The following is a 27,878-nucleotide window of genomic DNA, read 5'->3' on the forward strand; positions in this document are numbered from 1 at the left end:
CCGAGGATGAGAGGATATCCATCAAATTTCTTCTTGTGCCGGAGAACTAGGAAGCCAATAGGATACTCCCAAAAATCAATAGAGACTGTTACATCCTCAACAACTCCCTCAGGAGTCACTGTGGACCTATCAGTAAGTTCCAGAATTGTGGTGGTCTTTCTCAAAGATCCTTGGGGGTTTAGTTTGAGCATGGCTTCCTTAGTAATCACATTTATGGCAGCCCTAAGATAAATCAAGGTTTTAGGTACAATGGTGCCATTAATGTGTACATCTACCATAGGACTTCCAGGGTGTAAATACTTTGGCCAAATCACTCTCCCTAGCATTAGATCAAACAATTGACCAATGACATTGATGGTAGGGGTGTTTTTATTTCTCCTCCTAAGATGTTTGAAGAATTTATCATTTATAAGATTTTTGTATATGGGAACATCCTTGATAATTTGGAGGAGTGGGATTTTAACACACAAGGTTTTCAATTCTCCCAGAAGTTCAGTCTCTTCTAGGGTGTGTTGGTTAGGATGGATCAATCTTTCAGGAAAAGGAGGTGGATTTACTTTAGGGAGAATTTGTTTCTTTTCCTCTTTAAGCTCCTCAAGTGGAGATGGAGGTTGGTTATCTGGGAGCAGCCTTCGAGACCTGAGGTTGATTTCTCGAATCTCCACAGCATAGGCAGGGTAAGATGTCTCTCCATTATGGACCTATGGTGCCTACTTTTCGTTTAGGTTTGGATTTGTTTGAGAAGGCATCTGAGGTTTATTGGGTGGAGGAGAATGAACGATATGTGGTTGAGATGGAGGTGGATGCAGTAAAACAAGAGGTTGGTTAAATTTAGGCCTCTAACATTGTGATGGATTATTCCATTGAGGATGTTTAAAAGCATATGGATGAAATGTTTTATTTCCAGATTGGGGAAGATACTAAGGTGCATAAGGCCAAGGAGAGGGTGTGGACCATGAAGGATGAGTACAAGAATACTAAGGGTAAGGGTGCATTTTGGTTGGGATGGTGATAGGAATAGGATGCACCTTGTATGCCATGATGGTATGGCTGAGGTCCTTGATGCCTCCCTTGGTTGATGTAATAGAGTTGTTCAACTTGACCTTTTGCCCCTTGGAATACAACTTTCAATCGAGGAAAAGAAGGACACTTATCTGTGGAATGGTTTTCATCACAGACCGAGGAGTTCTCTATAATATTTAATGGAAATTCATTCCTGGGATGCCTTCTAGTGCATTTAGGGAAAAGGATAGCTAAGGTTTTTGCTGATTCCTCTTCTCTCGTCTTGATGTACATGGTGTCTATTTATGGAGCAAGGGTGAGAAACATTTCAGTTTTAAAATCGCCCAACAAGTTTCCAATTTCATTATGGATAAATGCAGTGGAGGAAGAGGAAGTGGTAAAAGCTTGATTAGACCTACCCTTCTTCCTAGCATCCCTAGAATGGTTTTTGAATATTGTCTTGTTGTTGTCATAGGGTATATGATAAATTTCTCCTCCAAACAACATTTTTATGGTTTCCTGTATGTCCTCCTTGATTCCTCTTAGAAGGATTAACTTGAGTGATTCAGGATCAAGGGTTCATCTGGCCCTTTTGCAACTGAGCTAGATCCTTTCCTCATAGTCTTCCGACGATTCATCCAGTCTAACAGTCATGCTAAACATTTCCTCTTTGGTTTCTTTGGACCTACAATATTCCATGTACTTGTTGTTAAAGGATTGATGCATTTGAGCCTAGGTAGTGATGTTATCCCTAGGTAGACTCACAAAACAACATAAGGTTGAATCCTTAAGGGTGGACGAGAACAAATTCAACTTCTGGTCATCAGAGATATAATCATAAGTTCTATATACAACAACAAAATAAAAAAAAATGTAGTAGGGTCCTCTAAGGTGAAGCCATAGAAGTGAGGAAGGGAAGAAGGGCTTATACCCCATTAATCTCTCTAATGGGAAAATCACCCTCATTTCAGTTTTCAACCATGGTGTGGGTATTCGGAATGGTTTCTTCTTCTTCTTCCCCGACAGGCTCTTCAAAATCTCATGTTTTTCACCTAAGGGATCCACTAACTCCTCTCCAGTGAGAGAGGGAAGTTGACAGTAAGGGAAGAAGAGTGAAGGTTAACTGTTGGACAGTGTGGGGGTATTTGGGAAAAAATTCCCTAAAGTGTCTCTACTCCTACGAGGCATGAAAGATTTTTTTCTATTTTTAGGTCTTTTTTGCAAAATTAGTTGCAAAACAGAAAGGAAAGCAAGAATGACATCTACCTAATAAATGAAAAATAGAGAGAAAAGAAGAAATTATATTTACCTAGACTCCTCCCTAGAAACGGCCCCAAAAATATGGTGAGCCCGAGTATTGCACCAACAGTGGTGCAACTTCTAGACGGTCTTCAACTTTACTTTATCGACCTGAGGTTTCATATAAACTTAGATGTGACAATGCTATATAGACAGTAGATGCATCATCCTATTCATGCCACCCTTAACTGGGTCACTTGATCATTAGGGTTCCAGACCATTCCTCTACTGAACTCAAAGTAGTCTAACTACTGAAAGCAGAATGTGAAGGTTAGTCCTAGTGTAGAGAAAGGAAATGCATTTCAAATCTGAAAATGAAAGTTGTCAACTTGTAAATGCTATGAAAGGACACAAATCTTATGCTACTTTACATAAAGGAAACTATGTTATCTCGGACTCAATCATCTAGCTATCAGGGTTTCTTGAAAACATAATATTATTATACCATTTCATAATTCAATAATGCGTGTATTGACTCTCTAACTCACACTTGTAGAGAAAATAAAGTTCTAATTTCTAAATTCAGAATTGAAAGAGCTAATGCTATCTAATCTTACAAGAAAGGAAATGGAGTGAACGAACTAGTTTATGTGGCACTTTTGGTCATTGAATCGAAGTTAAGGGGTCAAACTACTCCTAAACTAAGCTAGGCTATCATTTCAGGTCAAAACAGGGTAAAAACATGCTGCTACAGGTGTGCTACATGATGTTGTTACATGATTCATGTACTGCTACAAGATGTCCTAAAATGATATAGGAAGTTGGCTAATGAGGTTTGAAGGGTAAGAATGGTCAGATGAAGTGCTGAAGGATTGTATGAAATTTGTGTAAAAAGTAGGGGAGGTCATCAACACCCTTATCCAAGCCTAGTACTTCAAGAAGGCCATATTTGGGCTAAGATGGTTGTTCATGGTGACTGAAAAATAGGGATCTAGAACATGGGTTGGAATGCATCAGGAAGGTGGAGAAGACCTAAATGGAGTTGGTGAAAGGGGTCCTTTCTTGCAGATCCAACAACCCTGGAATAACACATGTAGTTGTTTCTCTCTTCATTGCAAATTATTACAAGTCAATGTGGAAAAGATGAATTGAATATGGAAAATCTCATCTAACTAATGCTCAGAACTTGATCTATGAAATGAACTACCTTCTAAGAGACAATAGCCATGAGAAGAAAAAAAAATGTAAATCTTTCCAATAAATCATAATCAACTATCTAAACAATATTAAAACTTGATCTATGCAATGAACATGAAATCACAATCTATTTTTGGGTTGTGATAGTGGGGTCCTCTAATCATGATGGCATGAGGGAGATGAGATAGGGGTCACTGTCACTACCTTTTTGATGGATTTTTCCCTACTGTTTTGTAACAACTAATTTACTCTCTAAGAAAAGGGAAACATGAAAGAAACAACTTAATCAATCATCTAGGCTAAAGGAAAAATGAATAGACTTCAACAATTAATCAACATTCTAGACTAACAATATAGATACAGGAGAGGAACTTCTAATGGTAGGTTTGGGCACTAAACCAAGAGCTTCAACCCTTTGAGTGAACAAAGTGCTGGATAAAAAAAAAGAAAAAAAACTTCTCATTATCATTCAAAAAGTGTCAAATACATCATCAAAATTGTGGGTTTTTACCCCGTACAGAAATTAGCTGCATTTGAATTCTAGAAGATAGAAAATAAACAATGGTGAGAGAATAACACATAAAAAAATATACAGAGAGATTTTCGGCTAGATCCAAAAACCGGGACTACCAGATTGATTTTCATTACGTTCCTTTCAATGTTACAATACATATATATACATGATGAAGCATCCATAAACCCTAATCCATTAACCCTAGATTAGAACATACAGTAGTTTCCTTAACCGGATTTATAAAATACGATGGACCAAAAACCATCACGCCCAAAACCATGTGCGGAAACCATGCATAAAACCATAGGTAGGTTTTCCCACCGAATATAAGGTCCAAAAAAAAAAATTCCTAGGGTGCTTCTGTCCCCCTCAAACCCCCTGTGACCCCCCTGTTGCACATCCGCACAATGAAGGGGTGGCTCTGCCCCCCTTCTAACTCCTAAGTTAAACTACTAGGGCTAGTCATGGAAAGAATATAACACAACCCAAAAATATCCTAGTTTTTTTTCTTTTTCCATAGGGGGCAACATGAAAGCTTACTTATTTATCCAACCCTGTAACACCCATTGTTTCTTGACACCAAGAGAACTTCTTAGGGCTCACAGATTTTGTCAATGCATCTACAATATTCTTCAAAATGTCCACCTTTACTAGCAGCACCTTTTTGTATTATATCTTATCCCTCACAAAGTGATATTGAGCATCAATGAAATTTGGTTGTCATAGTCTATTCTTATAGCTCCCTGTAGTAACCCAATACTTGAACACAATCTCTGAAACCAAACTGCTTCCTTGCTTGCATGAGTGGCTGCCATGTATTCTACCTTTATAGTTGATAGTGCCACTACAAATTGTTTCTTACTCATCCAAATGATTGCTCCTCCAAATAGGTTAAACACATACCCACTTGTAGATGTTCTTTGGTTTAGATATCCATCCTAGTCTACATCAACAAAGCCACGAATATCCAAAACTCCATCCAATCTTGGTCTTCCTTGGTAGCACAAACCATAATCACTAGTGCCATGCAAATACCTACAAACATGCTTCACTGTTATCCAGTGCTCCTTCCCTAGTTCTGACATAAACCTGCTCAATACTCCCACTACATGTGTAATGTTTGGTCTAGTATAGACCATCACATACATCAGAGTACTGACTACACTTGCCTATGGAACATGGGACATGTCCTCTTCCTCTTCTTGTGTCTTGGGACACTATTCAGTAGATAAATTTACACCTATAAAAATAGGAACCTTCACCGGTTTACTATCCTACATATTAAACCTCTGTAGTATTGTCTCGACATACTTCCTCCAGTTTAACTAGAGATTCCTCTTTGCCAGATCTCTTTTAATTTCCATGCCAAAAATATAGTTTGCAGCACCAAGATTTTTCTTGTCAAATTTGCAGGATAATTGGGTCCGCAAATCCTAGATAATTTCTTTGTCATTTCCAACCAGCAATATATCATTCACATACAAGACCAAATAAATAACAGTCACCACTTAATTTAAAATACACACTGTGATATGATTTGCTTCTGGTGAAGCCAAGTCCTTGTATAACCCATACAGAGATATTTTTAACTTTCATACTAGTTCATTCTTACCCTTCACTGCAAAGCCTTCATGTTGCTTCATGTAGATCTCTTCTTCCAGATCCCTATGAAGAAATGTTGTCTTCACATCCTATTCTACCTCAAAATCAGGAGCAACAACAACAGATAAAAGTAATCCAATAGAAGCCACCTTGGCAACAGGAGAAAAAATATCACCAAAATCAATTCCCAACACCTGGGAATAACCTTTTGCTACCAAACGAGATATGTATTTCTCCACCTTTCCTTCTATATTCATCTTCATCTTGAACACCCATTTGCTGCCAATGGGTTTCCTTCTAGCTGGCAACTCCACCGAATCCCAAGCCTCATTTTTGTACAAAGATTCGATTTCATCAACCATACTCTCTTTCCAAAGTCTGCCATCCTCTAAATCTGTTGCTTCCTTCACAGTTTTGGGATCATTATCAGTAATAGATAAAGAAAAATTTGAACAAAAATAAGATGGACTATACCTTTTTGGCTGGCTTCTTTTTTGAATTGATATTCTCACAATGGGTGTTTGTAGCTCTTCATATTCTGATTCCTCTTCTGTTGTAGAGTTTGATTCTTCCTCCTAGAGCTCAAACTCTATCATCACAGGTTCCTCTAGTTGGAATTCATGTTTAATAACATCTTTCACCTCTATGAACACCACATCTCGGTTGTACATAACCTTCCCTTTTACTGCGTTCCAAATCTTATAACCCTTTAAACCATCCTTATACCCATTAAAGATGCACCTTTCATATTTACTATCCAACTTTGTTATTTTCTTATTTGGAACATGTACATATGCATCACATCCAAATACCCTCAGATGTGAAAGAGAAGGTTTCTTGCAAGTCCATAGCTCTTGTGGTGTCTTATCCTCCAATGTTGATGAAGGTGATCTGTTGACCAGGTAACATGCAGTCTCTACCACCTCTACCCAAAATTCCTATCCTAACCGAACACCACTAAGCATGCTTCCTACCCTTTCCATCAATGTATAGTTCATTCTTTCTTCTACTCCATTTTACTGAGATGTGTATGGAGTAGTATTCTATCATGCTATACCACACTTCTTACATATCTCTTCAAATTCCTTCTTGCAAAACTCTCCACTGTTATCTTTCCTCATCACCTTTATCTTCTTCTCTATCTAGTTTTCCACCAGAGACTTAAATTATTTAAACTTGTCAAAGATTTCAGATTTCTTCTTGAGGAAATATATCCATGTATTCCTTGAGAGGTCATCTATAAATTATACATGGTACATAGATTTACCCAGTGATGGGACCTTCACAGGTCCAAACACATCACTGTGCACAAGCTCTAATATTTCTTTCACCCTCTTACCACCAGAGGGGAAGCTTAACCAATTCTACTTCCGATATACACAATTTTCACATAAATCAAAATCCAGAGAGCTATTAGTCATACCTTATACCATAGCTTTACCATGAAGTGTTTGAAGGCCCTTCTCTCCAATATGTCCAAGTTTTTGATGCCATAGCATGGTATTTTGTCTACAGACGACTAGATTTTTTGCTCCACATTAAGGAACCATAGAAATGTTGCACCCATCAATAAAAATGCTACCTTGGAGCTTGTATAGAGTTCTAATCTGAACTCCCCGCATCAATAGTAGTGCTCCCCAAACCATCTTGCAAGTATCTTTCTCGAACACTATTTTTACACTTGCATAATCCAACTTGCTTACAGAAATCAAATTTTTCGGCAATCTAGGAATATGCAAAACACTTGGAAGTGTTCTTATCCTTCTACCATGCAACTTCAACTTTACTTTTCCATGACCAATGATTCTAGCCTTCCCATCATCCCCCAAGAAGACATCACCACCATCGTATTTCCCATATTCACAAAACCACTCTCGATGTGGAATGAAGTGAAAGGATGCACCTGAGTCAGTCAACCATGCCTCATGGTCTACATGTGTACTTGAAGAAGAAGACAAGTACACAACCCCACCATCATTTGAGGAGATTTTTGCCTCTACAAAAGGAGGATCATCATATCCCTTTCCTTTTTCAGGAGCTTTAGATTTACAATCCCTTTTGTAGTGCCCTTCCTTTCTGCATTTCTAGCACACCTTTACAAATTTTCCTGCAGATTTAGATCTCCACCTAGATTTAGATTTCCCACTCAAGGACTTATTTTGTTTTTTTCTGGGACCATCCTCGTATAGAAAAGGCATCACCATTCTGGCTCTCCATATCTTTCCATCTCATTTCCTCCATTAGAAAGGATGAGACCATTCCAACAAACTGCAAGGCTGTTGCATTGCTACCTATTGCAATAACCAGAGTATCCCACGAATTTGTTAGAGAACACAATAAACTAATGCACCTATCTTCATCTGAAATTTTAATACCAACAGACAATAACTGGCTTACAATAGTGTTAAATGCATTCATATGCTCTGTCACCGAGCCTCCATCTTTCATGCTCAGGTTATAAAGCTTTTTCCGTAGGAACATTTTACTCACTAGAGACTTAGATTGGTACAAAGTCCCTAACTTGTCCCGCAAATCCTTCATCGTAGCTTCCCCTAATACATTCAGCAATACTGAATTTGAGTCACATAATCGTATTGTTCTCTTTGCTCTCCGATCCAACTTCTTCCATTCTTAATCGGACACTCCTGTTGGTTTAATACCCGATTCTACTAAGATCCGCTGATCTTTATCCACCAACAGATCCTCCATCTTAAGTTTCCATAACTCAAAACTCTGAAATTAAATTTCTTGATCTCTATCTTTCCACTACTCACCATCTTCTTTCACCACCATAATCGATCCAGCAAATCTTCCACTGAAGAGGGTCTACCACAGGCCTGAGCAAAACCCCTCAGCAATAAAGGTGTCCCCTTGAATCCAAAACAACTCTGATACCAAATCTAGGTTTTAACACTGTACAAAAATTACTTGCATACAAATTCTAAAAACCAAAAAATAAACAATGGCAAGAGCATAACACATATAATAAATATACATAGAGATTTTCCATTCGATCCCAAAACTGGGACTACTTGATTGATTTTTCATTATGTTCCTTTCAATGTTACAATACATATATATACATGTCGAAGCATCCATAAACCCCAATCCATTAACTCTGGATTAGAACATAACCACAGTTCCCTTGACCAGATGAACAAAATACCATGGATCAAAAACCATCGCGTCCAAAACTAAGTGTGAAAACCATGCACAATACTATAGGTAGGTTCACCCATCTAATATAGGGTCAAAAAAAAATTTCCTAGGGCACTGCCCTGCACCCTGTAGAGGGGGACTACCACCCCCCTCAAACACCCTGTGACTGCCCTGTTGTGCATCAGTGAAACAAAGAGGGCACCCTAGCCCCTCTCTAACTCCCCTATTAAACTAATGTGGCTAGTTGTTTAAAGAGTACAACACAACCCAACAAAAGTAACTGTAAAATGTGCTTAAGCTCAATGGCCTCTTGGCTACAATAAAACTTTGAATCCTAATGAGTCCCTTAGTGTGTTTATTTATACAAAAGTGGAGCTACCAATAGAGCCCTAGAAAATAGGGATATGCCAATGACATTGAGTTGATGAGATAGAGTCAAGGGTCTTTGACTAATTGGAGGAGTTAAGGAGGTGGTCATTGAATATCTCTTTTTTGTCTAATTTGAGCTCCTGCATTCAAATCAAATCAAAAGTATCCCAATTCCTCCATTTAACACACATTAGGCCACATGACATAGCAACACATTGATGAGCCTCATCATTGGGTAATTATATGGGCCTTAATTCACCTGATAGCTTAGCCAAACCAACTTTTCTTGTAACTTATTACATGTTTTTTATTATATTTTCTTTATGAGGTGAGTTAGAGTTGGATATTATGCTTTGTGGTATAATATGCATTGAATGTAGGATAAAAGGAGAAAATCAAGGAACTTTTGCAAAGAGTAAGGTCAAGACTCGAATGGGACAAGGGAGAGGGATTGTAGGAGGTAAATCCTCCTCATTTACTACTCCTCGATTCGAATATTCTTCTATTCATCACATTCGCTTGGAGTGCAAACAACCAAATCATGAGGACTAGAACACAGCCGACCAAGTGAGAGACAAAACACCAATTTATCTCGATTTTGGGAGCCAAACCTCCATAATTTTAAGGAATTCATTAGGGACTTCAGATGTATAAGTAGAGAGGCCTAGGACCTCAGTAGGATTCAGATTTTTATTGTAAAACTCTAAGCTATTTTTGAGCTGCAATACTTGTGAAAGTTCTCTTGATGTAATTTTTTGTTATTGTAATAAGAACAAGTTTTGTTTTGAGCTAGCACTGAGTTAACCCAGAGGGCCAAAGGTCTTGGGTTAGGGCCCAACCCTAGCAGCCAAGGCTCCTCTTTATTGTACATGTATGTTCAGTGAGTGTAGATTAGATTGGTTGTTTAATAGTTTGCTTCCATTTGTGCCTTATTTCAAGTAGTAGGTTAGCAAGGAGAAAAATGATCACCATAAGGCTTTTAGCAGGTGCCTTGGCCTCACTTCCCCCCTTTGGGACCATGACTTGAGGAAGGGACCCTTAAGCAACACTAAAAACATAAATTTCTAGTTCTTTTATGAGCTCTGGAGTTTTCTATCTTTAATTTAGTATTTGTTTAGTTTTGCGAGGTAGATTTACGCTCATGTTTTTCATGTCCATTTCTGCAGTAGATCTCACTCATGCTTTCATTCCTTTCAACAACTTTCTACATGCATAGTATAGGAAGTTGACTCATTAATTCTTCTTTTCTAGTTTATGAAAATGTATCTTGTTGCATAGATTTTTGGATCACACACATGTTTTATGCAGAGTAGGTGCTTCAGGAGGAGACTAAGACTTCATAGCCAAAAACCACCTTCCCCTTCATCCAACTTAGCCATCCCTTGTTTTGACCATCACCTTCACTATTTTTTCATCATTTTTCATAGAAATTCTCCCAAGCACCTTGAGCAAATCTAGCCATCTATTATCTTTGATATTGACTCCTGAGCGATCCTAAACCTTGTCGCACTCCATTCCACCCATCACACACCTTTTATAATCCTCCCATCACCTCCAACATCTCACATTTAGCTCTTAGTTGTATCTTGTAGGTTTCCTATAATTCTTATAGGATCATCCTATAGGTTTCTAGTATATCCTATAGATTTTCTTGAAATGGCATGTTTTGAGGCCGAATTGATGGAAAACCTCTAGGAAGTCACAAAAAGCCTCCCAGGGGTCCTCCACACCATCCAACCACCTCATAACCATTCTAGCCATCCTGAAACATCCTTAATCCACCTGCCACATCCACAAGAACAATTAGCTTGCATACTTGATTTTGCATAAAAAGACCAAAAAATAAAAAACATATTTAGTTTAGTCACATTACTTGCACATTGGTATTGTTTGATGCTTTAGTAGCATTTGTTTCATGTTGATTTAGCATTTCTACCTAGCATAGCTTCTTAAATGGTTAATTAGGGAATGGTGTGATTTAGCATTACATGTTGACCTTCTCCATTAATGCAATAGAGTAACTCTCTTAGGGTATATTCACCTTTCTTCCATCAAATAATCAAGCTTCTTTTGACTCCATAGAATTTTGGCTTGGAATCCCAGTGGTCTCTCACCAGCTGAACAGTGACAAGAAGAAGAACCATCACTTTTACTTGTACATACAACACTGTCACCTCCAAGTTTGTACGAACCACGGGTTGATAAGTAAAGTTGGTAGCCCAAGAGTTGCAACATCCTTGCTGCAATACTGGTGTGCATCACCTTTTGGTGCGGTTGTTGGGGAGGCGTCTGAGTAGAATGTGGTTACTGCTTTCTTTTCTTCTATTTCTTGTCTTCCATATTCTACCATTAGTTTATTTCTGCAAAAGTAATCTAGTTCTTTCCTTTGTTTCATTTTGCATTGTTTGCTTTCCTATCCATTTTGCAAGCAAGATTCCAATTTAGCAAATAGATTTTTCATTATGTCAGTAAGTTTCATTCAGTCAGGAATTTCAATTTTGAAAGTACTTTCCATGTTTAAAAAATACAAAACCAAACCGAAAATATTTCCTTTCATGCCTCGTACGAATAGGGACAACTTAGGGAAATTTTTGCCAAATACCCCCACTACATCCAACAACCAACCTTCTCTCTTTGGTGTCTGTGAACTGGAGGAACCCTTAGGTGAGCAACCTAACATATTTAAAGAACCTACAGGGAAAGCAAAAGAAAAATCCATTCCTACTAAACTAATGGTTGAAAACAGAAATGGTAGAGGGAATAGAAAGAGATTTGAGGGTGCCTTCCCCATCAAGGAAACCAATGGGGACACTAAGATGAAAAATATAAACCCCTCTGCCCTACCTCATTTCCATGGCCTAACCATAGATGACCCCGACACTTTCCTAATTGAGTTTGTCGTTATATTCCAAACCTATAACTATACAGATGATGAGAAAAAGTTAAAATTATTTCCATCTACCCTCAATGATGCAGCATTACGCTAGTTCATGAGTTTACCTGGAGATAGCATCACAAATTGGGCTTAGATGCGGTAGGCCTTTAACAACAAATATTGGGACTACTGTCAGTCAAAGGATACTAAAGAACAAATTTTCAGGATAACCATAGAAAATGATGAATCCCTAGAGGATTACGAAGAAAGATTCTAGCTTAGCTACAAAAGGGCCAGGTGTACACTTGACCCTGAGTCACTAAAGCTGGCCCTCCTTAGGGGAGTAAGAGAATATTTTATGGATGCCTTACATTTGTTAGAAAGAGGAGATATCTACCAATTACCTTATGAGAATATCAAGAATGTCTTTAGAAACCATTCTAAGGCGGCCAGGAAAACGGGTATGGGTATTCAACTTATGGTCAGTACATTGTCTACCAACTCATCCATCAAGGGTGAGATTGGAAACATGCTGGAAGATTTCAAAAGTAAGATGTTGCAAACCCTTTCCTTGCAAATAGACACCATGCACATTAAGAAGAAGCAGGAGGAAGTAGAGAGAGCCTTGGCCATGTTTTGTCCTAGATGCACAAGGAGGCATCCTAAGAATGAATGCCCATTGAACTCTATTGAAATTTTCTCGGCCTGTGAAGAAAACAACTCCACAGAAAAGTGCCCTTCTTTTCCCCGATGCAAAGCTATATATCAAGGAGCTGAAGAGGTCATTGAGAAACTTTTCTACATTAACACAAGGAGACCTCATGGGCCTAGAATATACCAGCAGGGCATACATGGGTAGTCCCATGCATATCACAACCCCAACCAAACCACATCCATACCTTCTTGGGGACACCCTACTCATCCTTCTTGGTCCACACCCCCTCCTTGGTCCTATGCATCTCAGTATCACTCCCAGCGAGCCAACCAATCATTTCAACCACAACCTCAGTGGAATGCAACGCTCCAGGGGTGGAGGCTCCAATACAACAATGCTCCTGCTTTATTGCCTCCACTGCCTGCCCAACCATAGCTCCTATACTCTAATCCACCCAGGCAACTGCAGATGCCTGCCCAGCCAAACCTAAACCCAAACAATAGGTAGGCTCAACAAGTATACAATCGACAGACAGATATCCGACTTGTGTTGTGGAAATACAGGACATAAACCTGAGATCTGGGAGAGTTATCCCAGATAACCAACATCAACCTCCACCTAGAGAGGTTGAGGAAGAAAGAGATGAAACAAATATTAAAGTAAATCCTCCCTTTCTTCAGAGATTAGCCCAACCACTCCAGCCTATCCCTAAAGAGACTAACCTTCTGGGAGAATTTACTTACCTTTATGTTTGGAGGAGGAGGAGGAAGATGAATTTTATTCCGCCCAACTTTATGCTTTAGAAGTGACCATGGGAGGAGGACAACAGGATGAGGATGACTTGATTGAAAACCTACTACAAAGTCCAACTCCCGGTTCATTACCCTTAGATGAGGTAGTAAAGGAAACCCATAACAATAATCCAATTGACTTATGCTTGGCTGATTCCAACCCACTCCATGTCAAAACCATAGAATTCGACTGAGAGAGAACCTTGAAAATCAATCCATCTCTCTCTTCTCTCCAAGAAGAGAAGTTACGCAACATGTTAAATTAAAATCTAGAAGCCTTCGCTTGGAGTAACAAACAAATGAAGAGAGTATACCCCTCAATGTGTACTCACCACATATACATCAAAGAAGGTTGCAAGCTGGTCCACAATCACAAAGGAGGATGAATCTGACTCTTAATGATATAGTCAAGGAAGAACTTCAAAAACTGCTAGATGTAGGATTCATTTACCCTATCTCTGAGAGTAAGTGGGTTTCTCCTTTGATGTTAGTTCCCAAGAAAAATGGTAAGTGGAGAATTTGTGTTGATTACAGGGAGTTGAACAAAGCCACAAAGAAGGATCATTTTCTTCTACCCTTCATTGACCAGTGCTAGATGGCTTGGCAGGGAAAAGGTTTTTCTCTTTCCTAAATGGATTCAATGGGTACAACCAAATCCAAATCTACCCAGAAGACCAAGATAAAACCACATTCACTTGTCCTTGGGGTACTTTTGCTTATAGAGTCCTTCCTTTTGGCTTATGCAATGCTCCTGCCACTTTCGAGAGAGCAGTATTGAGTATTTTCGTTGAATTAGTCCATGATGCAATGGAGATCTATATGGATAAGTTTACACCTTATGGCTATGATTTTCAAGAACCCTTGTCTAGCCTAGGGAAAGTGTTGCACAAATGCATTGAGATGAACCCATCTCTCATTGTTGAAAATTGTGAATTCTTAATGACTGCAGGGACCGTGCTACGTCATTAAACATCTCAACAAGGAATGCAAGTGGACCCAATCAAAATAGCTGTCATCCAAAGGGTCCCACCTCCTCAAAAGAAAAGAGATGTTGGAAGTTTCCTTGGGTTAGCTTGATACTACCGAAGGTTCATAAAGGACATTAGCAAGTTGGCGTATCCTTTATTTGGTGTTCATACTAGCCATGTTGCAATCAAATATTTAGTTACTTTTATTACAACAACTTGATCTAACCATTGTTGATAAGCCTGGTAAGGAAAATTTTATTGCAAACATTTTGTCTAGAGTAAATTTGCTTACAGGTGAATAAGGAGTGGTCGATGACCAGTTACTGGATGAGCACTTATTACTATTTCAGTTCTCTCTTCGTGGTTTGCTGATATAACAAACTATTTGGTATCAACATAGTTCCCACCAAACTTTTCCACCAAAGAAAAGAGCAAGATAGTCAGGAAAAATGCCCCCTTCACTTGGATTGGGGAAATTTATTCAAACTTGGCCCAGATTAAATCTTGAGAAGGTGTGTCAGAGACGAGGAAGTCTTTGACATCCTTCTAACCTGTCATGATGGGCCTTGTGGAGGTCACTTTGTAGTAACGATGAAAGTGTTCAAAGTGTTACAAGAAAGCTATTATTGGCCCACTCTTCATCAGGATGTGAGAAAATATACTACTTAGTGTGATCGGTGCCAAAGGATGGGAAGGCCAACCCCAAGAGATGAAATGCCTCTACAACCTCAAGTGACTTTCGAGCCATTTGACAAGTGGAGCATGGACTTTGTTGGGCCTATTGAGCCTCTTTCAAAGAAAAAATAGTACATTATTGTGTGCATTGATCATTTGACTAAGTGGGTTGAAACCAAGGCAATTAAGGCAGCACCAGAAGAGAAGGTGGTTGAGCTCCTAAGAGAGAATGTATTCTGCATATTTGGGTACCCTAGAGAGCTGGTCGCAGACCAAGGTAGCCAGTTTACCTCTAACATGATTGAAGACTTGTTGAACCATCACAAGATCAAGCATAGAACCTCCACTCCCTGTCACCCACAAGCTAATGGGAAAGTGTATGTGACCAACAGAGGACTAGAGGGCATCTTGACCAAAGTGGTAAGTAGCAGCAGGAAGCATTGGGCAGAAAGACTAGTTGAGGCTACCTAGCCCTATAATACAACATGGAAGACCACCACTAGATTCACACCCTCTGAGCTTGTCTATGGGAAAAAGGCCTTGTTGTCCATTGAATTTGAGTACAATAAATTAAGGATGGCAACCCAACTAGATCTGGATCTCAGGAGTGCCCAAAAAGAGTGATTGTTCTAGTTGAATGGTTTGGATGAATTTACAATGTAGGCCCTCCTACATACAAAGGTAGTTCAACTTCAGAGGAAGATATGGCATGATAAAAATATCAAGGAGACACAATTTCAAGAAGGCGATTCGTTGTTACTATATGATTCTATTTATAAACACTTCAAGGGAAAGTTAAGGACAAGATGGCTAGGACCATATGTTGTGGAAAGATGCCGTGATAATGCTTTAGAGAAAATCAAAACCATAGATGAAGAGGTCATTCCTTTGCTTGTTAATGGACATCGATTGAAAATTTACAAGGGACCTGTTAGTGTCGGTATCATCATCCCTCCATCAGTGATAAAATTTCTCTTTTTGCATGCATATTAGGTGTCTAATCTGATCAACTGCATTCCATTAGGTCATGGATCAACTAATGGTAGTGGTTCATTGTCAATTTCCCTCATGGCATCTACTTGCTGGCATGTTTTCACATGTTCAATTCATTTATTGTTATTTTATTTCATTCCATTTACCAAATCATTTTTAGGGTTTTAGGTCTCACTAGGTCTAGGGTTTACCACCATGGTCATCAAAAACTCAATAAAGGGTCAACAGGCACATGAGGAGGTCTAATAAGTTCATCAGATCAAAATTTCATTAAAGATATGCTCAAGAAGTGATTTTTACCTCAAAACTCTTTTTTGAGGTGAAAACAGAGTTTTTATTTCTATGTACAAAATTTTATGTAATTTCAATATTTTCTATATGTAATAAGTTCAAAGTTGCTGCCCTTGCCCACCTTTCCAACTCCAGCCATTGCAAACAAAAGCACAAGTATCAATGCATCAGTCTACCAAGTGATTAAGAAAAAGCAAATCAAATGAAAAATAGAGCTTATGACCAAAAGTGACTTTGACATTAGAAAAGTGGGTTTGAGATGAGTAAAAATCAAAAGTCATCCATATATAAAGTGAAAGTGCCATTTATCATTTCATTGTGGAAAATACCCGTGGAGAGCAAAAAATCATGATTTGGAGCAAAGGAGATCAAAAACCATGTTTTCCAAAGCAACTTGGCCTGGCGCTATGCATCAGAGGCAGTGCACTGTGCATCAAGCTGGTGTTGCACATCATTGGCTTTCTTGGAGTGTAAATTTGCACAGGTGTTGCGCATCAGGACGGTGCTGCGCATTGGGCCCAGTGCGTTGCGCATCAACCCAGGACTTGCTAAATCACTCCAAATCATTCAAAAACCCTAAAAAATGTTGCATTTCCATTCTACAAGTAAGTAATCATCATCTTAAAGCTGAATTTGAGCTCATACTTGTGTTCTTCATGAATCTTGCATGTTGAAAGTGAAACCCTAGCTTGTCTTCACTGTTTTCCATTTCATTGTGCAATTTTCACTCCACCATCACTAAAAGCATCATTAAACCCTTTTCACTCTTTTATTACCCTAAATCACTCCATTTATCCCATTTTCCCATATCCCACTCCCCTAAAACAACTAATTCCCTCACCAAACCCTAAATCCCTCACTAAACCCTAACTTCTCAAAACTAATCCATCTATTCCCCAATTCCATTTCCCAAGAGTAAAATCTCTTCATACTCATCACCCTTGTCCTCTTACATTATCATTTTTCACCATATCTTCATCTCATCATTTTCCTAAGACAAGCACCAAGCACCATGGCAAGAAAGAGTGACTCAAGTTATGAAGAGGAAACACTAAGTGACAGTTCAAGAGAAAGGAATGTACAGCCTAGAAGACCTCACAAGGGTGGGAAAATTATTAGAGAGGAACCTATTAGCATGACTGAACTCCTTTCTTGCCCCCTTGCTACCACATGTTTGAGTTGTGCTTGGGTAAGGTCCATTTCCCTCTCCTAGGGTTTTGATGGTAATTTCTCTTGTATGGTCAAATCATCAACAAAACTTGTATCCTAATGTTCATACACCTTCCCATATCCTTAATATACCATATTAAACACTTTTCATCACTAATATCCCTCAAATTCATCATTTTCCCACAAACCCTAGCTTCTTGCTACAATTTGACGATTTTCTTGGCTAACCATGTGTTTTTCCCTTTTGGACCCCTTCCCCTCACTCAATCTTTGAAATTCCACTTTTGCCTATTTCCTAACATCCCTCCCTACTTCGAAAAACTTTCTCAAGAATTTAGAAGCCCCTTATCCCCTTCATTTCACTTCATTTCGTCAAATCCCCTGTTCCACACATCAGGATAGGTTTTACTCAAATGATGTTTCTGAGCAAGGAAAAATGAATTTGGAAAAAGTTAGAGATTGTTTTGTCCAGAATAGACGAAGGAATAACAGCCTCATTCACTTTTTACACAGGTTTTATGGTTTTAGAGAAATGTCAAAAAATATAGTTGCCTCAGGAGAATTGCTGCACCTCTGGAGTGACCTTGGGAAAATCATGTTTTCTCCTAGCTCGGTTGGCCAAATGACTTGCATGACGAGTGAAATGATAACTAGACACGAAGATATCTACAATGAGCTATCATGAGCTCAATGTTGAGTTGAGGAAGACCTTCAAAACTTGACTGCAACAACACTTTTCATTTAGGTAGCCTCATTTTGCACATTTTGACCAGTCTTGGGAGATTTGACTTTTGACAGGGTAAATGAAGTCCAAATTGAAAGATGCAAGATTTTTTGGAAAATAGACTCAATATGATTTCCAACGAGCTGTCCTGAACCCAATGTGGACACCAGGAAGGCCTCCAAAATCGGTCTGTAAAAGGGCACTGTGCATCAAATTTTTGCAAAACACAGGAATTTTCATCTGATCGGAAGCGCCACTAGCGTTGTGCATTGAGCTGGTTGGGAATTTTGTAAAATGGCTTACATTTTTGGATTCCTCATGAAAATATAATAAAACCCAAAAATTTTCATGAAATGTTTAGGATATTTGGGTCACCTAAAGGGCAAAAACACCTCAAAAAATGCCCTCTCTGCCACTTTTTGGACCCACAGGAAACAATCTTGGGAGAAGTGATTTTTGAAGGGGCAAATGGACTCCAAATCCAAAAATTCCAGTTGTCCTAGAAATTATATAGATAGGTCTTTCCCACAAGCCATCGTGGAGCTAATTTGGTGAAGGTGAAGGCCTTCAAACTCAGCCTTAAAGAGGCACTGCGCATGAGGCAAAATTTTGCCAAATTTGCTCAAAAACTCAGATTTTCGCCTAGTTTTCTACTAGTTTGATTTTTTCTTCTCTCATGGTCAAATTCATGATGTAATATGACGTAAATTGATGTACTATGACGTATAAATGATGAAAAATGACTCAAAGAGGTAGATACATCAGTTTTAGGTGGTTTTGAATTGAATGAATCAGTTTCCATAGTTTTAGAGGCAAGTTGTTCCACTACCTATTTTTTAGTTCGTAGTTTAGATCTTGTTGAAACAGCTCCTTGACTCATGGATTCGACCCCTGATGGCTAGCATAGGTGTTTTGATGCCTATATCTTGTACTTTCTTAGTCATTTGTCAAGGTTGGACTCTTGTGGATGCATTGAGCTACTTTGTACATCACTTCTGCAGTTTGGCAAGGCAATGAACGAGGGTTTTGCAACATTTTGTGGGATTCTTATGGTAATGTGTACTAGAATTGTTTTCTCCTCTGTAATTTAGTTTTATCTTATGTGTATATGTGCCATTATCTATCTTTTTCTGCATAACTAAATGAATCAAGTGTAGAAGGTGGAGTTCGTTGGTGTTTCAGTGCTCTACCTTGGGGTTTATTTAGTTTTAAATGTGTTCTACTATTTGAAGAGGATTCATGACACTTGCATGCCCTCTCTAGCTCCTCACCAGTCTTTAGACTCACCATTACACTCATTTCAAAGTGCTAAAACACTTGCCTAACTCGCCCCACAGAAACCTCTGCAAATTTGTATTGAATTCCTGGGCCCAAAACTGCCTTCCCCATCTAATCCAACAACCAAACATTAAAATCAATCAAATTCATTTGAGCACATACCTAGCCTAAAATTAGTATTTATATCAGTCATCTCAGAGCCTTTCTTGACATATTTTCAATGATATTGACAAGGAGAGAGCCCTCTCTCGACCTGGTAGGGCTAGCTACCAGGTTAAGCGTGGTTTGATGTTACCTTAGACCTGTCTTTGTCAGCGTGAGGTAGATTTAGGCACTAACAAGACCTTTATCAAAAAAATAGTTCATTTATGATATCAATAAAATAGTGATGATAATGGAGCAAGTTCCATCTCCTCCCTCATCAAATCACTGAGAAAAAGAAAAAAGAATAATGACTCAGGTGAAAACCTCCATGACGAACCTCAGTCCCATCATTGGGTTGAAAACCTCTTAAGGCGGCTCAGTGGTGTCAAAAGAAAAAAAAGAGAAAAAAGATAATAGGAAAGATCCCTAGGTGAAAACCTCTCTTGAGGCACCTAGGGAAAACAACTAGGGTGAAAACCTCTCCGAGGCAGCCTAGTTGTTTTAAAAAAAATAAAATAATAAAAATAAATAAATAAGTAAACAAATTTAAATCATGTAATTTCCATTTGATGGTGTTATAGACATATTTGGGCACTGCAACCCCAGTCTCATATGTCCATAAACCAAGGGCTTCTAAGCCCTTAAAAGTGTTGTTTTATACCCTAAAGGAACAAGGTAAGCTGATTACATCATCTCCCAGAAGTTCTCCCTGAAAAACTACTCAGAACTGGTCAAAACTAGACCATACAGACTGCTCAGTGCTAAGGGTGCGATGCATACTGAAAATCCCTTCTGTAGGGTGCGATGAGTGAGAGCGGACAAATGGCAGAGGTAGTTGGCTAGGTGGAAACCCAAAGAATCTTCTAGAAACTACCCATTTGACACTTGCCTCTCTGAATTCGCCCAGGGATGACTACAAGATCATGAAATCTCCAAGTGGAACCAATAAATATCAGAGAAATGACACTAATCAAAATCCTAGAAGCTGAATCACCCACATGCAAATATCTATATATGGATCCCTCATTATAGAGATCAAATAGGCTGGAATTTTGTATTTTGTAAGGAAGTGTTGTTGGTTTCTTTGTGAAACATTGTATTGTTGGGTGATCTAGATTTTCATGAGGTGAAGAGGGCTTTCATGCTAGGAGGATGGCGCTGGGTCAGACCACTGGGTTGTAATCCTCTCTTCTACTACTTTTATCAATAAATCTATTTGAGTTTTCCTCCATATTCTTGTATATTTCTGAATCGTGTATTGATATATGCATTTGTATGGTTAATACACATATGATCCTATATTGTTTATGCTTATAGATCTCTATGCTTTGATGGTTTTATGCTTCTTTGACTCTACAGATGTTCTTTGAAGCAAGGCAAGTAAGGAAGGAGTGGCGATGTCAAAGGAGGGAGGAAACAAGCAAGGAGCCAAGCGAAAGATTGAGGTTGGTACTCTCTGCTTCTCTCTAATCTATCTCTCATAAATGAAAACACAAGTAACTTTAGTTTGTTTGTTTCTAAGATAGCTACCTATCTTAGTGGGACTAGCAGCTCTGAATGGACACTAGTTTTCCTAATAACAGATGGTCAGCAAAAAGGGCAGTCAAGGAGAAAAGGAGGATCACCAAGAGAGCCCTATCACTCACATATGTATTTTTCCACTCATTACCATGCATTCCTCCATCATTTTTGTCATTTTCCCACTCCATTGCTTCAATTTCCAAAGGGACTGTGTTTTCTACAGGATCCCCTAAAAACCTACAAGATGATCCTGCAGGAATTACAGTGACCTAGAAACCCTACAAGAAGAATTCCTAAGGCAAATGAATGACTTTCTAGGCCACTAAAATTCACCCTCTTCATCATCAATCACCACACCTTGTCCACCATTATCATCCATGCACTCACCATTAAAAACATCAGTTTCAAGTGTATTTTTTTTCCAATTTTTGAAAAAGGGAAACATAGAGGAATAAAGAGAATCACTTGAATATTCCTTTCTCTCCACACACCTATTCCTTCTTTCCATCCATTTCACCATCCTCACAACCCCAGTAAGAAGAATTATTAAAGAGCTTTAAGGGAGAAGTAGCTACAAGACATCCTGTAGCAGCCTATCCAAAACAATAGGCCAGTTAACTTGGCCACCTTCGTTCAGTCAACACATGCACAACCTGGTGTCCTCTCACATGTGGCTGCAATAAACTCAAAGACAGAGAAGGAGTAGGAAAAAGGAAGTTAAAACTACAAATTCATAGCATGGGAGCTGATTACGAGGAGTAGGGAATGATGAGGTGGTAGTGGGGACGAACGATCCAAAAATGGAAATGTACCTTTGCTACTAGCACACCACCTTGCCTCGAATCACCATAAGAGGAAATAAAGCATTGTTCATATGCATTCATGTATTTCACTTCCTCTAAAATCACTCACTCAGGACACTCTCATACCTAGGCAACCCACCAAAAGCAAAACTCCATTGTTTCACTACATAGGAATTCCTACAGGATTTCACAGGAATTCCTACAAGATTTCACAGGAATTCCTACAGGATCATGCACAAGAATTCCTACAGGATACAAAAAGATTGTCTACAAGATTGGCAGAGAAGAGTTCAGAAGGGATATCATGGGAGTTGGCCACTACAAAAAATATAAGGAGGTAGGCTCTATAATTACATCCCTCTTTAGAAGTAGTTAAACCAAAAATTCTCTACGTTTAAGTGAATTTAGCAACTGTGTAAGGGAATTATATATACAGTCATTTATGTTTTGGTTCTGCATTTGAAAGTTGTTTCAACCCTCTTATCTCCTCAAAATCCACCAACAATATTACATGAGGGTTTAATAGGAGGGAGCCCACCGAAATTGTGAGAATCCAACAACACCGCCACGTGCTTGAAATCTTCAGAAGACATAATTGGATGGGATTTTTTGAAAAATTCAGAGGGTATGATGATGAGCTGGCTCAAGGATTTGCTCTCTCCCTCACTCCACTCACTAGAATCCATGCCACTGTTGTAATAAGGGGGCTCTCTATAGATCTCACCCTTGATGTCATCAGCAGAGTAACCACACTTCGCCTAGGAATCCCATGGAGGAAAGAAGACAAATGAGATATTCAAGTTTCCAAAAGAAAATTATTTTTAGAAGTTGATGAACCCACTGAGGACAAAAATGGAGTAAGTAGGGAAAGTCTGCCATATCCATGGAATCAGGTAAGCTACCAACTAATCAAATACATTTCATGTGAGGGTAGTTATAGTGTGGTCTATGGCTATCATTTTGGGATCCTTGAAGAATTGAGGTTTGGAGCAAAAAAATCCCCTCACCAAAGGCTCAACATATCATACTTCTTGCTTCAATCACTCATAGACTCATGCATCAAAGTGAAGGAGGGAAATTCCCAACAGTTAGCTCACCATGGGTTAATTAGGATCCTTATAGAAGATGCCCTCTAGAGCCTCAGAACTCCTATAACATGGTCAGTTTTCAGAGACATTCCAGCAGAGGATGACATCAAATCTCTCACTTATGATGTTAGTCCTACTGCCAGTGACGAGGAAGTAAAGAAGGAAGAGGAAGAAACACAAGGAGATAAGGATGAGATGGATGAAGAAGGAGATGACACCGAGGAACATGATGAAGATGAAGAAGAATGGGGAGAAGAGGAGCATGATGAAGAAACAGAGGAGGATGTTAAGGAGGAAACTGATAGAGATGATGAAGATCTACAAGAAGAAGAAGACACGAAGGACAGAGAGGAAGAATGCAATGGAAAAGAGGGGAAAGAAAACAAGGAGTCACCTAGGGTGTCTCCAGAAGCCACTGAGAGAGAGGTAATAGCTATCCTCACTGCACTTAGCACCCCAGCCAAGGAAAAAGGAAAAAGTCAAAGGCAAGCCCCATTATATTTCAAGACAAGAAAAAGCACAAGAATAAGACAGGGAAAACTCCAAACATCAACCAAAATTCCTATTGTGATTAAAGACTCCCCTACACAAAAAGAGAAAATTCTTTCCCCTGAGTCCCCATCACCTATGTGAGAAGTCCTACTACTAGATCAACTTCCTCCAAGGGAAAGGAAATCCAAGAGGATACACAACAAAATCTACAGGAGGCACATAAATTGGAAAGGTAGGTAGGGGAGTTGCAACAAACTAAAGAAGAGGAACCAAAAACAAAAGAACCTAGCCCCAACCTAACCTAGACTCCTATTACCATCTTATTGAAGGAGGCGAGGTCATATATCAAAAATTTTCCGTCCCACTGTTCTTTGAGCTTGAGAACGAGAGGGCCAGAACTCACCGATGGATACAGATCACCAAATCAAAGGGGGTGGAAGACATTTGGCACATGGAAGAGAAACTCAAGGAGATGGGAAGAGAGCTAAGTGGTGTGAGGGACAGAGAAGCTATAATGAGAAATCAACTAGAGACAAAAAATGCATGATTGAGGGGACAACTATAGGAAAGAGAGAATCAATCTCTCTTTGGAAGCAATCTAGTGTAGGATGCCAGCTAAATCCTATGCTCTCTACCTCAAAGAACTATGGTTGTAGTTTCAGATTAAGACACTAGCATAGAGAGGCACCACGTCATTTCAAGACTATAGGGAGTTTATAGATCTTTGTGATCAAAGTACACAAGAAGATAGGGCCAAAATGGTTGAGTTTTATTTGCACAACATGTCCCTCACAGAGATGAATGTATGGGACCCTAATGCTAAGCTAGGAGATTTACAATCAATGGCTTTGGCATCATGGATGAGCCATGAGGAGTCAAGGGCTGCAAATATGAAAAGGATATTGGCAAGAGAGAAAATTGAACCTCTTCTGATGAGAGCTGAAGAATCAAATCACATGGCCCTCATCAATACCCATAATTTAATTACCAATGACCCTTAGTTAGCACCTACATATCTCGCTGCACAAGAGTAACTAGTTTCACATTTTGAGGACATGTTCAGGTTGCTAGGAGATGATAGTATACATGCTTGCTTGAGGAGATGTAACACACTACCATACAAATTAAAGAAGAGAGAGTATCACTCTCGTCAAAGGTTGAGAGAGGAACTCAACAGGACACCTATGTATAAGAAATCTATGAAAAGGTTGAACGTCAATTGGATTGGCCTAAAACTCAGTCCAACACTACTCTTAGGGATGCCAGAAGGGAGAAAAAAAAGAAGAAGAAAAGAGGAAGTGGGATGAGGTAGAAAAGAAAGTAGGCTTCTATGAACAAGATGAGGAGACCACAACAGAGGCATGGGATGTCAGAGAGGCCACTAGAGCCATGAAGGATATGGATATTGATTAAGTTGATCAGAGGATGAGCAACACTTTCAGTAGGGGGGTGATGATGAGCCTCATCATTGGGTAATTATATGGGCCTTAATTCACCTCTTAGCTCAGTCAAACTGAATTTTCACATAAATTATTACATGTTTTTTATTATATTTTGCTTATGAGGTGAGTTAGAGTTGGATATTATGCTTTGTGGTCTAATATGCATTGAATGCAAGATTAAAGGAGAAAATAAAGGAGTTTTAGCAAAGACTAAGGTAAAAACTCGAATGGGACAAGGGAGAGGGATTGTAGGAGGTAAATCCTCCTCATTTACTACTACTCCATTTGAATATTCGTCAATTCACCACTTCAGCTCGGAGTGCAAATAACCAAATCATGAGGACTAGAAGGCAACCGAGCAAGTGAGAGACAAAGCACCAGTTTATCTCGAGTTTGGGAGCCGAGCCTCCCTAATTTTAAGGAAGTCGCTAGGGACTTCAGATGTATAAGTAGAGAGGTCTAGGACTTAAGTAGGATTTAGATTTTTATTTTAAAATGTTAAGCTATTTTCGAGCTGCAATACTTGTGAAAGGTCTCTTGATGTAATTTGTTGTTTTTCTAATAAGAATGAGTTTTTTTTTGAGCTAGCACTGAGTTAAATTAGAAGGGTGAAGCTCTTGGGTTAGGGACCAACCCTAGTAGCCAAGGACCCTATTTATTATACATCTATGTTTAGTTTAGGTTCATATCTTCATTGTTAATTTGTTTTTTAGATGCATTTCCATTACAAGTAGTGTAGATTAGATTGGTTGCTTAATAGTTTACTTCCATTTGTGCCTCATTTCAAGTAGCAGGTTAGCAAGGAGAAAATAGGTCACCACAAGGTTGTTAGCATGTGTCTCACCCTCACTTCCCCCCTTTGGGACCATGACTTGACAAAACGGACCCTTAAGCAATCCCAAAAACAGAGATTTCTAATTGTTTTATGAGCTCCGGTGTTTGGTTAGTTTTGCAAGGTAGATTTCATGGTCATCATTTTCATCTCCATTTCTGCAGTATATCTCGCTAATGCTTTCATTCCTTTCAGCAACTTTCTACATGCATACCATAGGTAGTTGATTCACTAATTCTGTTTTTATAGTTTATGAGAATGTATCTTGTTGCATAGATTGTTGGAAGACACACATGTTTTATGTAGAGCAAGTGCTTCGAGAGGATATTAAGACTTCATAGCCAATAGCCACCTTCCACTTCATCCACCTTAGCCATTCCTTTTTTGCACCATCACTTTCACTAGTTTTTCATCATTTTTCATAGAAATTCTCCCAAGCACCTTGAGCGAATCTAACCATCTATTATCTTGGATATTGACTCCTGAGTCATCCTAGACCTTCTCCCACTCAATTCCACCCATCACACACCTTTCTTAAGCCTCCCATTACCTCAAACACCTCACATTTAGCTCTCGGTTGTATCTTGTAGGTTTCCTGTAATTCCTACATGATCATCCTGTCAGTTTCTAGTACATCCTGTAGGTTTTCCCGAAACAACCTGTTTTGAGGCCAAATTGATGGAAAACCTCTAGGAAGTCACCAAACGCCTCCCAGGGGTCCTCCACACCATCCAACCATTTCATAATCTTTCTAGCCATCCTCAAACATTCTTAAACCACCTGCCACATCCACAAGAACAATTAGTTTTCATACTTGTTTGATGCTTCTTGCTTCTGCAACCTAGATAGTAGCATTTGTTTCATGTTGATTTAGCATTTCTGCCTAGCATAGCTTCTTAAATGGTTAATTAGGGAATGGTGTGATTTAGCATTGCATGTTGACCTCTTCCATTAATGCAGTAAAGTAACTCTCTTGGAGTAGATTTACATTTCTTCCATCAAAGAATCAAGCTTCTTTTAACTCCATAGAAGTCTGTCTTGGACAGGGAAAATTTTAAGAAGCCCCCTAAATTTATAAATATAATAAATGGGTGAATCTCCATGGTATATAGGAAAAATGGAAGGCGATTTTATCAATAATATAATATGTATATATAATTTCTTGGCGAATGTCTCACCAGGCATGGCGAATATTTTACTCAATTATAAAATCTTGTAAGATCTTGGCGAGTCTTTCACTAAATAATAAAACTTTGTAAAGTCCTAGTGAATCTTAGCATAGGCTACATGTTGGTTTAATTCCCCCATTTAAATAGGCTACATTCCAGGTGAATACCATGGGTCAATACCATGTGCCATTTTTATTTTTATTAATTCTAATATTAGGGTTAATAATGGTTTTTTGCATGGTATTAATAACAATCTAGTCCATGGTATTTGTCCCATAGTATTTTGGCCATAGGTTTAACCTAAATATAACCCATTTTTTGAGTGTTCGTAAATTTAAGGTGACTTATGGAGTAAATAAAAAAAAATGTGTTATTTGTTTACCATACCTCTCGTTTATTTATATTTTTATTAATTTACCATACCTCTTTTACAAATATGGTATTTGGCCCATAGGATTCACTTAAATAAAACCTCTTTCTTGAGCCTTCATAAATAGAACGAGGGTTATGGATTAAATATAAAAAGAGGTTTTATTTATTTACGATATGTTTAGTTTATTTATATTTTTATTTATTTACCATACCCTTTGAGTAAGTATAAAAAGACGTTTTATTTATTTACCATACCTCCACTTTACTTATATTTTTATTTTTTTACACCCTTACATGTATATAAGGTGACTTATGGAGTAAATATAAAAAATGTTTTATTTATTTACCATACCTCTCATTTATTTATATTTTTATTAATTTACCATACCTCTTTTATAAATATGGTATTTGGCCCATAGGATTCACTTAAATAAAACCTATTCTTGAAAATGGGCGAATGGAAGGTTGTAAGTCCTAATTTCAAGGGCTAAATTTACCTTTTTTACCCTCTCC

The 27,878-nt window shown here is 38.6% G+C and overlaps 1 protein-coding gene across 1 annotated transcript in view; it reads left to right on the top strand.

The window, feature by feature from the left end:
• Positions 1–682: 682 nt before the first annotated feature.
• Positions 683–27,878, top strand: part of LOC149247535 (FT-interacting protein 3-like) — a 41,671-nt gene continuing 14,475 nt past the window's right edge. The window contains exons 1-2 of the mRNA XM_089444497.1: positions 683–820; positions 908–1,008. Of these exons, the coding sequence (XP_089300623.1) occupies positions 683–820; positions 908–1,008 (239 nt within the window). The remainder of the gene's footprint in view (positions 821–907; positions 1,009–27,878) is intronic.

Source organism: Pinus tabuliformis, chromosome 7 (genome assembly GCF_031772625.1).
Source record: "Pinus tabuliformis cultivar Carrire ecotype Pingquan chromosome 7, CPIR1, whole genome shotgun sequence".
Classification (NCBI taxonomy): Eukaryota; Viridiplantae; Streptophyta; class Pinopsida; order Pinales; family Pinaceae; genus Pinus; species Pinus tabuliformis.